Below are 18,276 nucleotides of genomic sequence, written 5' to 3' on the forward strand. Positions count from 1 at the left end.
AGCGATAAATCAATAAATATGAATGGTCAAGAGAGATATGAATCAGCAATAGAAAAACATAAACATAAGGTACTTTTGTTTGGCACACTAAACTGAAAATAACTCACTTCTACCCCAAACTCCCGTAAAAAAAGACCCAGAATCAACAAATGCTAATTAAAGTTGCTGCTATTTCTTCAAAGTGGAAGAGAAAGTAGCAATCTCTTATTCTTACACTATAAGGCCAACATTCTTTTTTTTAAAAAAAGAGTTTTCATGGATAAAGGATAAGATTGTATTGTCTCAGAGGAAAATAAATGCTTCTTGTTGCAATGTGTGCTTACATTTCAGATGACCCAGAGATCACTCTGGTGGGAGACTAAATAACTATTGGAAGATTCACCTTAACCCTCAGTCATGAAACTTAAGCTATCCTCTGGAGCCCCAAATGACTGAGTTAAAAAAAACAATCCTCCTTCAGATGAAGCCTGAGGTATTGGGACTTGGAAAAAGAAACCAAGGAATAAAGCCTCCTTTGATGGGAAGTGGTTGACTATTTCTGAAGGATGAGAGACTGCCAGACTGAGAGACTTAGAAGAAAGAAATATAATAAAATGAAGAGGAAGCATCTGAAAATCCCTTTCTTGGGTGGTTTGTCAGGTCTTTTCAGAAAGTTATTGCATAGCCACATGGTGGTGGCTGAGAGGGAATACAGGCTAAGATAGGTCACTTCTGATATATGCCATTTATTTAAAAGTTTTATCAGGGAAAGGCTCTGTTTCTTTTTGCAGGAGCAAGTCAGGTCTGCACTAATTCAACCAAGCTCTTAGACACTCAAACACTCTTCGGGTCAGTATACCATAGAGGGATCCACTGTGCACAGGTCAGAGTCATTCTAGGGCAAGGCCTGTGTCAACCAATACCTATTGCTGCAGTGCTGAGAGCGCCATGCTTCCTCCATATGCTGAGAGGAACCTCCACAAGCCAGGAGTCCACCAAGAATGGGCTGCCTGGCTATATGCTCAGGATATACTTCAGCAACTGAAGCAGAACTTTGCTCTGTGCTCACCAGAGGCTTCAGTTCCATGAAATAACCCAACTGCATAGAAATAGCCTGGGAGTAGAAAAACACTCTGGCGGAAGTGTAAAAGGTGTGGTTAAAGACTGGAGTGCCATTTTCATGTGGTTGGGCTGTGCCTGGCTGGTAGTTTCAAGGAGTTACGATGCGCCAGATGGATGGAAGGAGAGTTTTATTGATTTTGCTTTTATTTTTTTAATGGGAGAGACTTGAGCTTTATGGGCTAAGGATAAAGACACAGCGAGAGTCAGTGGTTAGATATTCAGGAAAGACAGGGCATAATTGATGGAGGACATTGACCATAAAAGGTTTTATTTAGTTTATAGCATTTGTTCAGAAAGGGAAATTTAAAGATTCTTTTAAATTTTCAAGTTAAGACACAGTTATTCCACATTTCCCTAGGTAAATATTTATTATTACAAAGTGTTAAGACTTTCTCAGGTTCATTTAAGTTGTGTTTTTTTGTTTGTTTGTTTGTTTTTTGTTTTTGTTTTTGTTTTTCATTTAAGTTGTGTTTTAACTTACTCCAAAACAAATACAACCAGCAAAGTCCCACAGGAGTAGTAGTGTGGAGAAGGGAATCTTAAGTTTAGGAAACAGCTAAGTCATCTGAGATTTCTATCAAAAGCTATTGTTGGTAAATTAACAAGCCTGTTTGTAACAAAGGGAGAAGGGATTCACAAGGAATAGGGCACCTAATGCTGAGGAAATACGAATAGGATATTAAATAAATCATGGGGACGCTGGGAACAAACAAGGTTAAAGGTCATAGCAAGAGCTATTTACCTGCTGTTGTAAAGTGTATTCACATATTATTGACACAACACTTCCAAGAGAAAAATCACTAACCTTTAAGTAACACATCTGTATATTTCATTCTTCTTATCCCTTTCTTCTTAATGTAACATGTTTTCTGCATTAAGTACCTTCCCTAGGTAACATCACCATATTCCTGAAGCCACTAGATGGCCACAGTACATCCACAGGAAATCAAATCAAAGCAGCAGCAGTGATGATTGAGCGTGGTAAAGACTCAACTTCCTCACCTACATAACAGGGATAATAACAGAGCTTAAGTTCATAGGAGGCAATGAAGGGTAGTTGAGAAAGTACATAAAAGCCTACAAAATGGTAGCCTGCATGTTTTATCATGCATGTGAATTTCACAGGTTGACCATGTTTTCTCTTCATAGAAAGTTAAGGAATAATGTATAGTCAGGTAAGAGAGAAGATACAATTGTGTGTTTCTAACAAGGGCAAAAAGCTCTGCGGCAGCAAAAAAGAATTTGGGGAGGGGGCGTACCCTGGGTGGCTCAGTCAGTTAAGCATCTGACTCTTGATTTTGGCTCAGGTCATGATCTCATGGTTCGTGAGTTTAAGCCTGGCCCTGAAATTTTCAGTCTCCCTCTCTCTGCCCCTCCCCTACTCATGCTCACATGTGCATTCTCCCTCTCTTCCCTCTCTCAAAAATAAAATAAATAGACATTTTTAAAAGAGTGTATGACAATCAAGTTTCAGGGTCTGTAAATAAAGTTAAAAAAAGAATTTGGGAAAGGTATCATAAAAAGGGCAGATGTACAATGAAGAAGAAAAGACAGACTTGATAGACATGCCAGGCAGAGGCTTTGCAGGGGGTGGGGAGTGGGGGGAGGGTCTGGATGAGAAGAAAATTAGTTCGAAAGATTCCAAAGACAAGCAGTGTTTAGTGCAGAAATAGAATTGTTTCTGACTTTATTTATAGGTCTAAAACTGGAAATATGGTGACTGAAAATGAAAGGAGCCATTACTGCTGTGGTTGTCATTAGTAAACAGTGTGACGTGGTGCGATACCATGATGGTCTGGGAATGTATTTTTAAATAAGACTTTAATGTCTAGTTAAATTTGGAACTGATAAGGCATTTTGTGTGCACAGGGCTAGGGCAAGGAATTTATAAAGATACCTGGAAAGATATATCTGAGATAAGTGAACATAAAGTAAGGCAATAAAATTAGTGTGTCGAGTAATTTCACTGCAAATTTATCTTAAAAAGGCATGAATCAAGAGTGATTACACACTGAGAGACAGACATATGTCTATTTAATCTACTATCCTTTTGGAATGCAGTTGGGACAAAAATCTAGAAAACAGAGAAGCAATTCTTAACTGAAATATGAAAGAGCCACTTAAAAAAAATTTTTTTTTGGTAGGCTCTACGCCCAACATGGGTCTTGAACTCACAAGATCAAGAGTTGCATGTTCTACCAACTGAGTCCACCAAGCACTCCTGAAAAGGCCACTTTTAAAAAATCCTTTGGCTGCTATTTAGTTCTAATTTTATAAAGGAAAAATTAGTCATAGTAAATAGCATTATATTTATATCTTCCTTCCTTTGGTATATATAGCACAACAGCTGGTGTAAATATATGATAAATACTTTTAATGATACTATAGCAGGGCAGAGTGTGAGCCTTTTGGAATTTTGACTGCCAATTCCTGGCTTTGAGACCCAGAGCAAATAATCTCTCTATACCTTAATGTCTTCATTTGTAAAATGGTACCATTATAATGCCTACCTTGTAGGGTTACTGTGAGAATTATTTAATTCATGCTCCCAGTGCCTGCATACAGGAAGCACACAGTAAATGCCAATTACATGTTAACAATTGCCTTAGCCTTCAAGGGTTGCATTCAAGGAATCCTAGCAAGTGGCTTCATCCAGAAAAGACTGCAGTGTAAACATATATCAGTATATCTCACAAGGAATAAAAGTCTTGGCTATAACGCAGGCTGTTTGGGTTGTACTGGGACAATTTCTATCACCTAGCCTACCCAATCTTGCAGAACATCTTTAATGGTAAGGCATGCACCCATCAGTCCTGGTCTCCACAGCTCTGTCTATGGCCCAGACTAAAACTCCCTTCCAGCTTTACCCTACCTTGTCATGGGCAAACATAATGCTGACCAACGTGGTCTTTCTGGTTCTTGCAGAAGAGCTTCAATCTTCTTTATCTGTACTTTAATACTCTCATTAGAATGGAAGGCTGAACTCTGGTGGGAAGGGGCCCACCTGCAGGGTCCCTAGTGGCCCATACTCCAAGCAGCCCATGAAAGCATGAGTTGGGTGGCTTTTCTCTAGGAGATCCTGTCAAGAGGTCTGCAGCTCACACAGTCAGGCTCATTGTTAAGTCACTGCTTGGGTATTAACTGTTACTCCCTTACAACTGTACCCCCAGGACCTAGCCTGGTGAGTAGTACATATTAGGTACTAGTAGAACTGAACTGAAATGAATTGAGAGGCTGCCCTCACCCCTGTTTACTTCAATCCCCAGAAGCCTCCCAGATTAGCCATTATCATCCTGATTCTTATATCCATAGTTACTTGTAAATTCCCCCAATCTGCACCAACTCCCATTCCTCACCAGCCTCCAACCCCTCTCACGGCATTCTTTGAAACCTCCTAATCTGTGACCTGCAAACCCCTCCGACGCCTTCAACTTCTTTTTTGAATGACTTCTCCATGTCCCTGCAGAAGCTGAAGACTTGCTCTCCCTCATTTCCTCAACAGGTCTCTCAACTAGAGGCCATTTGCTTCTCACACCCCCACAGAAGGTTGGGAAACTCAATTTGTGTCGCTGCTTCCAAACCATTCCTCCTTCTTTCAAAAACCCTCGCTCCTCAGGAGCTCGTCATGCAGCTGTACTGCCCCAACATGGCAGAGGTGGTACACTTGTATTAACTTGAGGATGATTTAACAAAGGGGCTATTTATAGAGGTGTGAATGAGGTAAAGGAGGCACAGGGAAGAGTGCAGTAATTCAGGGCTTGTAACAGTGGAACTCTTACCACCCCTTGGCCGGAAGGAACAAGGAAAGGAAGACCTGGGGCCCAGAAGGAGAGAAGTGTGCAGAAGCCATGTTGAAGAGCAGAAATCTCCCATTCAGGGACACAGCCTCCCTGCAGCAGATCTGCTGAGGCTCTTTCAACTAGAACCCAACTAGAACCAGAGAGCAAGGAAAACTGTTGACTGAATCCATAAGTTTCACCTCCCATGGCTCTGAGTGGGGTGGAGAAGCGTGAATCTTGAGGGGCAAATAGAAGATAATCCAGCTTGTACCCAGAGTTCTTTTTGGTTGGTCTCATCTTTCAAACTCTTACTTTTTGAAGACTTGAGCTTATTTTTGTCCTCTCCACCCCTTAGTGACTTCAGCATCCATGTGTGTGGCCCCCATATCTTTTTCATCCATTCTTATAGTCACACCCTAAAAACTACTACCAGTAAGAACATGACAGTGACTTCAAGAATCCCGCTCTCTGACTACAACCACTTGTCTTTACAGTTCACTGGCTCTAGTTCTTTCATTGTAATTTCCAACCTTCTTTAGGCCTCCAACCCCCTGACCTTACATTCTGCCACTATTCCTCCACTCTCCTACCTCTCTTCTCCTGTCTTCACTTCCCACTATGTCCAGAGAACGTTTCATGGACCTCACCCCTTTGAGAAGAACCTTACCTTGCTAAAGTATTCACCTGTCAAAAATCTAACTTTGGTTAAAGCCAACAACCTGCCTTTTCCAGTGGGGAGAAAAGACATAAAATTATGCTGACTGGTTTCTCTCTAAATTTGTTATCACAGGGTTCAAGTGGATATTCCAATCTGCCCAGAAATCCTATGCTAATCATGATGAATATGCCGATTACTTTTCAAGATGATTATTTCCCATCTTCTCTCTCTTCAAGCCTCTCACACTCTGTCCTCCATCTCCACACCCTCATCTATTCACCACCAATTCTAAAAACCTCCCAGTACCTGCATTATATCCCTGCAGGATATAACAAGGGTCCGTCCTTCTATCAAAGCCCAACCTCCACCATTTGTGCTGTACATTCCAACCCTTTTCATCTTTTGAAGAATTTTGTTCTTATTCTCATTCCCTTTCTTTCCTGCATCAACTTGCCTCCACTGGATCATTTTAAAAAGCAAATGAGTATGTCCAGTAACTCCGATCTTAAAAAATAAGTTTCCTCAATTCCAAATTCTCTTTCATTCTCCAACCAATTTATCCATTCCCTTTCAAAGAAAAACTTGAAATAGTTGTCTACAGATATTGATTTTCTTCATCTTCCATTCTCTCTTCTGCCCATTTCCAACTGCCTTCTGTAACCACCATTTCATGGATGCTGCGCTTGTTTAGAGCCTCAGTGACTAATTTGTTTTCAAGTCATAGGGTCCCCCCTATGAACAACATGTGACATAGCTGACCGCATTCCCATTCTTGAATCATTTTCTTCTCTTGGCTTCTGTGGATACCACTCTTTCCTGATTTTCCCTCTATCTCCCTCGCTTTCCCTTCTCTATTTTCCTTGCTGGCTCAGTCTCCTTTTATTAGACCTCTAAATGTTGATGACCACATACTCTTTCTCAATCCTGAACTGTCCAATATAGTAGTAAAATATATAGTCTGTCTATTGAAAGTTAAAATAATTTAAATGAAATAAAATTAAAATCCAGTTTCTCAATTGCACTAGCTACATTTCAAGTGCTCCATAGGTGCATGTAGATAGTGGACAACATGGACGTAAAACCTTTCCATCACTGCAGAAAGTTCTATGGCACAGGTTCTGACTTAAACTCCCTCCTTAGAAAAAAAAAAAAAAACACACATTAAACTCCCTCCTTAGGTGATCTCATCTAGTCTCATGGCTCTCAGCACCATGTTTATGCTGAGTTCTAAATTTATACCTCTAACTCTGACCCAAGCTTCAGATTTGTACATGAAACTACCTATTTGACATAACCACTTAAATGTCTAACAGGCTCTCCCAGCTAACATCCAAACCAGAACACTTCATTGTCATCCTCTCCTCCCTCTTTCTCTACCCATAAAGCTTGTTTCCTTCCCGTCTGTCTATTCTTAACAAATGACACCATCCAACCAGTTTTGAAGTGAAGACTCTAAGAGCCATCTTGATCCCCAATATCTAATCCATTATCAACTCTATCCATAAAAAATATCTCAAATCTACCCTCTTCTCTCTCCACTGTCATCTCTCTAGTCTTAGTTTCTTCTCTAGGCTATTGTCCTATCCTATTCATATGAGATCCCCTGTACCTAATTTGAGCATATAGCAGGTGGTGAGTAAATATGATGAATAAATTAACAAGTATAATCCTACAGAAGAGTGCAAATAATCTTAACTTTTTAAATATTCATGAATAATAGATATTTGCCATAGAAACTTAAGAAAATAGATTTAAGAAGGTAATAAAAATCACTTCCCAGACAGACTTTACTTAAAATTAGTTATGGCTCAATATCATTATTCATTTTGTCAATTATTAATACATTTTTCATGCTTTCACAGCACTACAGTTTACTTTCATCTATCTGTAATTTGCATTGTCAGTGCAACTTACCTGCCCAACAGAAATTTTAGTTATTGCTTCTTGCCACTAAGCCTTGCCTTTCCTGATTAATCCAGTGCACTCCTTGACCTTTTGCATGTCTATACATTTTGTGCCTGTCAGAGCCCAGTAGACATTGATTTTGTTCAGAAGTTCCCAACTTTGTTCCTGTCCCTGCCTGCCACCTAGCTCCTCTCTGCACTCTTCAATTTCCTTGTCAGGAACACTGAACAGTTTGACCCTAGCCTTAATTCAAAATAACTCAACCAATGATCCTAAACAATGTCTGCTACTCTATCTACCCGCTTTGATTCACTCCATTTACTGGCAGCCCCTAAATGCTTGATCATCTCTGTTCATTCCAGCTGCATGCCAATGTGGTCAAGCAGATATTTCCTACAGATACAGGTAATTACAGAAATGAGGAGATGGGGAAAAGGAGAATGCATGGGTATCTTCTGAGATCGGCAGTCTAGTAATTATTAATATGCTTGACATCTACATGGCCCGTGTCAGGTTACAAAGCCATCTGGGACACAACATTCTCACAGCAATCCAAACCCTATTATTTGCCTAACCAACAATCATCTCTCCTCTGCCCTCCTCCAACTTCCTTCTCTCCAAGAGAATGACCATTGTGTTCAGGACCCACCCTCCATCAAATAGCCAGATACAACAGGTAACTGTACGCCATCCTCCACCCTACCCCAGCCAACTTTGAGGTGTCATTCCTTTTATGAATAATCAAGTGATATAAACATGGCCAGAGAGAGTGAAAGAAAGTCTGATGTGAGGGGTTCTGGAAAACATTTCCTCACCCTTAAAAAAAAAAAAAAAAACCACCAAATAACAAAATATCTTTTTTTTTTTTTTTTTTTTTTAGCTCCAGAGATTTCCCCATCTGGATGTAATTTCTGAGACCCTAACATCTTTTAAGCATGAGGGGAGAGTCTTAGGTTGAAGTGTTTGCTGGGGATGGTAAAGTGGGCAGATGAAAGAAAACTATATCCTTTGTAATATACTTAAGTTGTTTTTTACACTATGCCAGAGGCCCTGGTCTCTGGACTTTGAACTATTTATGAGCCCAGGGGATTCTGAATTTATCAAAATATGATGCACTGACTTCTAAGCCCACAACTATTACTAGCTGAGAAATCTTAGGCCAACTATTTAACTTTTTAAAAAATGTTTACTTATTTTGAGAAAGACAGAGAGTACGAGTCGGGGAGGGGAAGAGAGAGAGAGCGAGAAAGAGAATCCCAAGCAATCTGTGCTTCAGCACAGAGCCTGACGCAGGTCTCAATCTCAGGACTCATAAGATTGTGACCTGAGCCAAAATCAAAAGCAAGACGTTTAGCCTGCAGAGCCAGCCAGGTACCCCAAATTACTGAACTGTTAATAGAATCCACGTCTTTATCTGTAAAGAGAGAAATAATATTCACCTTTTGGTCTTATTGTAAGGATGCAGGGTTAAGACGATTTGATGGAAGACTGCATATTCTGTGCTGTGAAGTCCATTAGCCGGAAAATGATGCTATCATTTTCCAAATGTTTTCCAAACTTGCCTGCTGAGAGAAATTGACACACTGGTTAAATAACCTGATCCCAGGCCTCTCCCAAGAGACTGCATTTTAAAAGACACATTCTAGGGGTGCCTGGGTGGCTCAGTTGATTAAGTGTCCGACTCTTGATTTTGACTCAGGTTACGAACTCATGGCTCCTGTGATCTAGCCCCGCATTGTGCTATTGGCACAGAGCCAGCTAGGGATTCTCTCTCTCTCTGCCTGTCCCCCATTTGCTCTCTCTCTCTTAAAATAAATAAACATTTTTTAAAAATTTAAAAAAGGGGGGCACGTGGGTGGCTCAGTCGGTTAAGCCATGATCATGAGGTCATGATCTCACAGTTTGTGGGTTCAAGCCCCGCATTAGGCTCTGTGCTGACAGCTAGCTCAGAGCCTGGAGCCTGTTTCAGATTCTGTGTCTCCCTCTCTCTCTGACCCGACCCTGCTCATTCTGTCTCTCTTTCTCAGAAATAAAGAAAAAAACATTTAAAACATTTTTTTTTAAATTTTAAAAAAGAGAAGACACCTTCTTGGCTCTAGGCAAGTGTGATAATCAAGCAAGTCTGAACTCAGCAAAGGAATACACAATGTAATACCTCTATGACGCAGGAGTTAGGATTTCTGGTTTCTAAATCTAGATCTGCCACTATTTCACTTGGGCTGACTGTTTCATCTTTCAGGACTTGCTTATTCATCAGTATACTTGCCCTATCCTTACCTACAGGTCTGCACAGGACTGAAGGCAAATTACACTTGGGGTGAAGGGACTTCTGTAATCTGAATACTTTTATTTTGCTGCAATGTGGGTTACATAGACAACAAAAATGAGCAAAATTATAATTGGGAGATGTGCTGGCTTTGGGGTAACTGAATATTAATTGTAGGACGCTGCCTTCTCTTCCTGCTACCTCGAGCCACTGAGCTTCCACTCCTTCTAGGGCCATGGCATAACTGGGGGTGATCATCCTCTGCCATTCTGATCACACCGAGACCTGAGAAAAGGCCTAGAAAAGTTAAAAACACGAGTATTGGGAAAGAGATTCTGATCCCTCAATTCAACTTTTTGTACCAAGGTGCCTTTTACAGGCAAGCGCAGTAATGTCTGCACGTGTAACAGAAACATTTTCCTTGGCATTTAGATATATAGAGAGAGACAGGAAGGAAGGCAAGAAAAGAGAGGAAAAGGGAGAGAAAGAGACGAAGAGAAGAGAGAAGAGAAGAGAAGAGAAGAGAAGAGAAGAGAAGAGAAGAGAAGAGAAGAGAAGAGAAGAGGCTGTGTATGCTATTGGCCTCAAGTGGAATTCACAAAGTTAGTGGCGCTGAACACCTCCTAACTTTGGAGCTCCGGAGCCTTTAGGGCGCACAGGTGACCTAACCTCGTCACGGGTGGAAATCACACTTCTGCGCTTTACTTGCCGAATTTCAGTTTATGCTTGGGCGGCAGCAGCGCAGGATCCGGTAGGCAAACCACCCAAGTCCTGAGAACTGCAGCTGCGGTCTCCCGCTCCGAACCCCTCCCAGCGTGGACAAGCCCCGCCCATCGAGGGGCTCGCCACGCCCCGTTTGAGTCTCCACAGCGCCCGTACATGTTGAACTTTGACCTCTTCTCAGCGGCAGCGCGGGCGGGGGCAGTACGCATGTGTCGTTTCTTCGCATGGTTAGCGTCCCTAGCCGCGGCGGGAGCTGTGGTGGCCGTGCTGCTGGCACTGCGGCTGTGGGTAGTGCTGCATTCTCGGGTTCTTGTGCCCCGTCAGTCTCTCAGTCTCTTGGTGGTGGCTGGGTCCGGTAAGTATAGGGGCGTGGGTCGGTCACTACAAACCCCAGAGTGCACCGCGACGCTCTTCTCTGGTCTCCTTAGCACTTTTGGAGCATTGCATGCTGAGCTTTGTAGTTTCCTTGCGTTACCGGAAGCGGCCAGCCCAGCCAGGGCAAAATGCTGGTTTGCTGACGCGGCCCAAGCATCTTTTAAAGACAAATGAGTAACTTAAACTTGTCTGTAATTAAGCTTCCCTGTAGCGTACATTTTTCCAACAAATTATTATATTACTATATTATGTATATTGAACGAAGGGGACGCAGCAGCTTTATGATGCTAACTTGTAATTTTCCTGAGTAATAATAGTCGTTTTGCCTTGTTAATCTAGGCATGTTGTGTTTCGTTTAGAAATCACAAACACTCCTTGATAAATGAGGCAAAGTGAATTGCCATTAATAAGTACACAAAATCTAGGAGGGTAGAAACAACCATCTTCTGACCATACGTAGAACAATACACATTTCAGAATATTGTGTCAAGAGCATGAACAACAAGCTGTCCAATCAGGTAATGAGATGATCAGTTCTGTAGGTGCTTACAATTTTAAATGGACTAGTTCTGACAGAGATACATATATTGTATACATTTAGAAATGCTAGGAGATTGCCTCCAGATACAATAATAATTATAGTACGAGCAAATGTTATAAACTTATGTTCAAGTATGATTGATTACGTTATTCGCTTAACGTCTGTTGAGACTTAGGAGAGACCAGGCACTATGCTAAGCTCTGGAAATAACAAAACTGACTAATACTACTACTTATCATGGAGCAGTGACTGTGGCCCAAGCAGTGTGAAAGATGCGAGGGTACAGCAGTGAATGGGATGGAGATTAAAGAAAAACTAAAACTAAAAAAAACAAAACAAAACCCAAAACCCAAAACAGGCCATTGCTGTAATCTGGGAGGTTCAGACTGCTATGGAAGTCTTCAGGAAGGGCACCCTTTATCTGTACTTGAGACTGGAAAATTCTTGAAAGAAATGATGTCTAAACTGCAACTTGAAAGATGACCAGGATTCAACCAAAGAAAGGGGAGCTGGGACTTTGAGGACTGGGAGGGTGTGAAAAGAAGCACTTGGAATGGCCAGAGGTGGGAGGGCACTGTTGCCTTGAGTTCAAGGTGGAAAGGTAAGCACAGCCCAGATCCTAAAGGGCATTATAAACCGTGCTCTATAAAACTGTTGGCACTATTCCACTGCTTCATTCCATGTAGGGGTTAGGAGCACAGGCTCTAGATTGTCATAATCCTGGAGTGGAGTCACATCTCTGCCACTTATTAACTCGGTAATCTTGGACAAGTTAGTTAACCTCACAGCCTTCTGTTTCCACCTTGAAAAATATGGGATGAGGTGAGAAGAGAGTCAACATGGTAGTGTTAAAAGGGTTTAGTAAAGTGCTTGGCATATAGTAAGCATTTTTAAACAAATTTTTAGAGAGAGAGCAAGTGTGCATGTTGGGGAGAGGGAGAGAGAGAACCCCAAGCAGGCTCCATGCTCAGCACAGGGCCTGAGTCAGAGCCCCATCTCAGGACTGTGAGGTCATGACCTGAGCCAAAATCAAGAGTCAGATACTTAACCAACGGAGCCACCCAGGTGCCCCTGATAAGCATTTAGTAAATGGCGACTGTTGGGGCGCCTGGGTGGCTTAGTCGGTTAAGCGTCCGACTTTCGCTTAGGTCATGATCTCGCGGTTCGTAGTTTCGAGCCCCGCGTCGGGCTCTGTGCTGACTGCCAGCTCAGGGCCTAGAGCCTGTTTCAGTCTGTGACTCCCTCTCTCTGGCCCTCCCCTGCACACGCTGTCTCTCTCTCTCTATCCTAGAAATAAATAAAACATTGAAAAAAAAATGAAAAAGAAAATGGCGACTGTTAATCTTGGTAGCAAAGGATCTTTTAAAACACTTTTGAGTGGAGAGTGACCCAATTAAACCTAAGCTTTTACAAAGATCATTTACCCTGAATTGTCAAGGGAATGTTTTGACAAATACTGAAGTAGGGAGACAAGTAGGAGCATTTTGAATAATTCAGATGACAAATGATGACAGCCTGACTAGGGTGATGGGTGCAGGGATGGGGAGAAGCATATGCATTTAAATAAGATTTAGGAGATAAAAAAATCACAGAACCTGTGGTTTGAAAATGGGAAGTAAGGGAAAGAAAGGCTCAGGAATGACGTCCAGGTGCCTGTCTTGAACAAATGGATGAATGGATGTTAGAACCATTCATTTGACAGTATTAGATTTGGTGGACTGTGAACCAAAATTAAGACTGAGAATTACTCTGCCAGATGGTGCCCTTGTCATTCAAATCATTCAGGTTAGGGAAAGGTCAAGGACCTCAAAGAATCATCCAGGTCAAAGAAAGACTGAACTGTGTTCAGATTAACAGTTTAATAGTTCATGCCCAAAATGTTGGAGGAGGAGGATGGCATTTTCAGTGTTTACCTTGAATGCCAAAAAAGTCTAATCATTAGATACCATAAAATATTATTAATCAACCACTTACATTCAAAGAACATCTATCAAAATTACTGCTTTTCTTTGAAACACCAAAAGATCTCCAAATTTTCGATGTAATATCAAATGCTCATCTACCCATTCAATAGTAGTAGGAGTCCTACTATTTTCTAAGCACTGGAGATACAGTAGTAATTAGATGAACAGAAGTCCCTGTCTTCATGTCATGGTTGAGGAAGGGTAGGGGGAGACAAAACCAAAGGAAATAAATAGGCTGCATATTAAATTATATGGTGATAAGTACTGGGGTGTAGGGAAGGGGATTGCATTTTAGAATTGTAAGAGAAAGCCTCCCCGCCAGTGTGTGTGTGTGTGTGTGTGTGTGTGTGTGTGTGTGAGAGAGAGAGAGAGAGAGAGAGAGAAAAGATGTCCAATAGCAAGGGGGCTAGAGTGGCTGGAGGAGACCTAACTGGGTTAGAAGCAAATGAGGTGCATAAGGTAGCAAATTAAGGGGTTAGGTTACAAGATGCCTTTTATTCCATGTGAGAGGGGAAGCCACTGGAGGCTTTTGAGCAGAGGTAAATCATTTGATCAACACTTTCTAATAGGATCACAGTGGATGGTATGTTGAGAATAAATGGATAGACCACTTAAATAGACAAGTGGAGCTGGGGGAACAGACCAAGGATCTATGGTCATAATCGATGTGAGAGTAATGTGGCTTGGAGCCGGGTAGTAGCAAACGAGATAGTGAGAAGGGATTGGATTCTGGGTGTATTTTTTTAAATATAATTTGTCAGATTGGCTTACACAACAGCCAGTGCTCATCCCAACAAGTGCCTTCCTCAAGGCCCATCACCCATTTTCCTCTCTGCCTCACCCCCCATCCACCCATCCATTGTTCTCTGTATTTGAGTCTCTTATGGTTTGCCTCCCTCCCTCTCTGTAACTATTGTTTCCCCACATATGAGTGAAAACACATGATATTTGTCCTTTTCTGACTGACGTATTTCACTTAGCATAAATACCCTCCAGTTCCATCCACGTTGCTACACATGGCAAGATTTCATTCTTTCTCATTGCCAAGTAATATTCCATTGTATATATAAACCACTTCTTCTTTATCCATTCATCGGTTGATGGATATTTAGGCTCTTTCCATGATTTGGCTATTGTTGAAAGTGCTGCTATGAACATTCGGGTACATGTGCCCCATGCATCAGCACTCCTGTATCCCTTGGGTAAATTCCTAGCAGTGCTATTGCTGGGTCATAGGGGAGTTCTATTGTTAATTTGTTAAGGAACCTCCACACTGTTTTCCAGAGGGGCTGCACCAGTTTGCATTCCCACCAACAGTGCAAGAGGGTGCCTGTTTCTCCACATCCTCGCCAGCAACTGTAGTTTCCTGATTTGTTCATTTTAAACACTCTGGAGTGAGGTGGTATTTCAGTGTGGCTTTGATTTGTGTTTCCCTGATAATGAGTGATGTGAGCATCATCTAAGGTAGAACTGAGAATATTTTGTTCCCAAAGAATATATCTTTAAAAAATTTTTTTAAATTTTTTTTATTTATTTCCAAGAGAGAGAGACAGCATGAGCAGGGGAGGGTCAGAGAGAGGAAGACCACAGAATCTGAAGCAGGCTCCAGGCTCTGAGCTGGCTGTCAGCACAGAGCCTGACGCAGGGCTCAAACTCATGAACCATAAGATCATGAGTTGAGCTGAAGTTGGACGCTTAACCGACTGAGCCACCCAGGCACCCGCTGAAGAATATATCTTCATAAAAGAGTAAAATGGAAGAAAAAACTCATCATTTTAACAACTTTATTTAGTGGCAAGGTTAAATCTTCAAAGAATATATTCAGTAAATGTTTCCTTTTAAAAAAAAGAAGAGACTGTTAAAGCAGGTATAATGAAGTTTTAATTGCAGTTGAAAATGTGGATATTATCCTTTTTATCCTTAATTGGTCCAGCTGTGAAAACAAGTACCTACTTTGCAAGCCACCACACTTTCTCAAGGCTAAAAACAAAAATAGAAAAATGAGTGTAAATCAGATGTGTAAATTACATGCCCCAGGCACAAAGATAGGTGACAAGTTATAAAGTTGAAGTATAATTCTAATTTCTGAAACTCACACATAAGCTATGCCAATTTTATTTCTACATCTAGTCCCTTTTGGAATATAGAGAGTAATCCTTCCCTTTCTACAATAAGAAAATAACGTGTGTTAGGAGAAACCACATGCTTAATTTGTTCTCTCCTTCTATAGGTTCACTGTCACTATTGAAAGCGCTGTCTTGCAACAATAGCAGTGGAGGAGAGTTTAGTAGGTGGGGGGACAGTGTGACCAGAGGCGACCAGAGGTAACAAGTAAGATGAATAGAGAGAATGTTAAGGACATCAACGTGGCTGAGGCTGAGAGACTATGAAATGAAACAAAATGGGTATGATAGGGCTCATTGAGAAGGAGTTTGATTGCTTTGCTTAAAAATGCTGTATTGTTGGGACACCTCGGTGGCTCAGTTGGTTCAGCATCCAGCTTTGGCTCAGGTCATGATCTCACGGTTCGTGGGTTCAAGTCCCACATCAGGTTCTGTGCTGACAGCTGGCTCAGAGCCTGGAGTCTGCTTCAGATTCTGTATCTCCCTCTGTCTCTGATCCTCCCCTGCTCATGCTGCCTCTCTCTCTCTCTCTCTCAGAAATAAAACATTAAAAAATATTTTTTTAAATGCTGTATTGTTAATGTGATAGATTGATGTTCTTTTGTGGGTTTTTTTCATGAAGTAACCTCAATGTACACAGTTGATTTTTGAATTCATGGTTTTGAAATCAAAGTACTAAAATGTTGGAGGTTGTACACTTTCAAACATTGAACAGTTGTTTGGCAAAACTGGTATGTGTTTGACGACCTGCAGTGTGCGGAGGCTTCTATTAGGAGCTGGGGTTACAGTGATGAGCAGAAGTCTTCCTTACGAAGCCCCAAGCCCTGCGGGTCAGTGCTCATGCCACACTGACGTTACTTCTCAGCCCAGAAACCTTCAGTGACCTTCCATTTTTCAACCTACTTTCCCGAACTGCTTTCACCCTCATCCTTCTTCCCAGTATTCCCCCCGTTCCTTGAACACACATCTCAGATCTTACCATCTCATGTCCTAATAATCCTGCCCAGTGGCCTTCCTACTCCTCTGTGTCCTTTAGCTTCAGCTTTCTAGTCATCTCAGCCTTTATCAGGGATCTCCCCTACTCTTATAAGGTTGGTTTTCTTAACCATTTGCTTTCCTCCCCTCTGCCCCCATTTAAATTTTTCATGCTGTATTGCATCACTCTTTATCTGTCTGTGTGCATTCTTTCCCCACCTACCAGGCTTGATAACAGGAGTTGTGTCTTCTGCTTCTTTGTGCCTCCTTAGCACCTACTGCTAGTGCCAGTTTTATTGTTTTACTTTTATTATCATCTTCTCCCATTTAAAAGTAGCATTTATGTAGGGGCACCTGGGTGTCTTAGTCGGTTAAGTGTCTGACTTCGGCTCAGGTCATGATCTCACAGTTCATGGGTTCGAACCCCGCATCGGGCTTTGTGCTGACAGCCAGCTCAGAGCCTGGAGGCTGCTTCAGATTCTGTGTCTCCCTCTCTCTCTGACCCTCCCCTGCTCACACTGTCTCTCTTTCTCTCAGAAATAAATAAAAAACATTAAAAAAAAATTTTTTTTTAAAGTAGTATTTATACAAGGACATCGATTATTGTTTCCAGATGTTCCTTTTGTCTTTTGAGAAATACATGAAACATTAGTATAACATAGCCAAATGGATATGTCCATTGGGTATTTCTTTTCTTTTTTTTTTTTTTTTTAAAGTGTTTATTTCAATTCCAGCTAGTTAACACTTTCAGGTGAAAAGTACAACGTACATTCAACACTTCTATATATCATGCAGTGCTCATCACAACAAGCACACCTTAATCCCCGTCACCTATTTAACTCATTCCCCCACCTAACTCCCCTCTAAAAACCACATTGTGGGATTTTTAAAAAAATTTTTAATGTTTTTTTTTTTTTTTTTTGAAAGAGAGAGCGGGCACACAAGCAGGAGAGGGGCAGACAGAGTGGGAGACACAGAATCCGAAGCAAGCTCCGGACTCTGTGTCAGAACCTGAAGCGAACGCCCAAACCGTGAGATCATGACCTGACCCAAAGTCAGACGCTTAACCAACCGAGCCACCAGGTGCCCCCACATTGTGGGATTGTTAATCTTAGGCCTTCCAATATTTTTTTCCAGGTGGGCACACCACCGAGATCTTGAGGCTGCTTGAGAACCTGTCCAATGCTTACTCTCCTAGACATTATATCATTGCTGATACTGATGAAATGAGTGCCCATAGAATACATTCTTTTGAACGAAGTCGAGCTGATAGAGACCCCAGTACCATGGTAAGTGATCATTTCTATTTCTAAGAAAGTTAAAAATCATAGATTGAGTTTAATTATCTCTGGAAACAATCTGGTGGTGTCTCAGTACCCTGCCCTCACAGGGCAGTCAAATGTTTATTGCTGATGACATGTATTTCCTCTACTACCAAAAGATAAGACTTTCTTTAAAGTGTATCTTTGAGTGGTAGCTTAATTATATTCTTTTTTATTCTTTTAAGTGTAGGAAACTTTTTCAGTTAATTCCAACTGTGAAAATTGTTTTATCTAAACTTACAGAAAGCATCCAGTTGGTGTGCTTATTGGCTCTTCACTAGAAGTTCCTTATCAAGGTCCTGCATTTCTTGATTTATATATGACAACTTCTTAGTCTTCAAATTGTATTTGAATCTGCCTTTACAATGACTTCCATACCTCTAGCTGCTCACTTTAGCATTTTAGTAAGAATTTGGGGTAGAAGAACCAAAGTCAGACCATGCTTTATCACAAAAGGAAAGTAGGGCTGGTTCTTGTGTAGATTGTCTCCATCCGTCCCTCCCTGTGGTACCTTCCTCGCCATGTGGACGCAGTGGGTAGTTCA

At 41.4% G+C, this 18,276-nt stretch overlaps 2 protein-coding genes across 9 annotated transcripts in view; one reads left to right on the forward strand and one right to left on the reverse strand.

The window, feature by feature from the left end:
- TLCD4 (TLC domain containing 4) overlaps window positions 1-10,493 on the reverse strand; it is a 98,274-nt gene extending 87,781 nt beyond the window's left edge. For 3 of the 8 annotated variants that reach the window (XM_077746133.1, XM_077746124.1, XM_077746125.1), the window contains exons 1-2: window positions 3,974-4,175; window positions 1,907-2,103 (exon numbers count right to left, since the gene is read on the reverse strand). The gene's annotated coding sequence lies outside the window, so the exon portion shown is untranslated. Of the gene's footprint in view, window positions 1-1,906; window positions 2,104-3,973; window positions 4,176-8,882; window positions 9,009-10,378 lie in introns of those variants that run through there. The other 5 variants (XM_077746129.1, XM_077746127.1, XM_077746126.1 and 2 more) reach the window with 5 other exon arrangements.
- A 103-nt stretch (window positions 10,494-10,596) lies between these two features.
- The window catches only part of ALG14 (ALG14 UDP-N-acetylglucosaminyltransferase subunit), a 97,260-nt gene continuing 89,580 nt past the window's right edge, over window positions 10,597-18,276 (forward strand). Inside the window, exons 1-2 of the mRNA XM_077746107.1 lie at window positions 10,597-10,787; window positions 17,548-17,699. Coding sequence (XP_077602233.1) covers window positions 10,640-10,787; window positions 17,548-17,699 — 300 coding nt within the window. The 5' untranslated portion in view covers window positions 10,597-10,639. The remainder of the gene's footprint in view (window positions 10,788-17,547; window positions 17,700-18,276) is intronic.

Source organism: Crocuta crocuta, unplaced genomic scaffold (assembly GCF_008692635.1).
Source record: "Crocuta crocuta isolate KB4526 unplaced genomic scaffold, BGI_CrCroc_1.0 scaffold48, whole genome shotgun sequence".
NCBI classification, from domain to species: domain Eukaryota; kingdom Metazoa; phylum Chordata; class Mammalia; order Carnivora; family Hyaenidae; genus Crocuta; species Crocuta crocuta.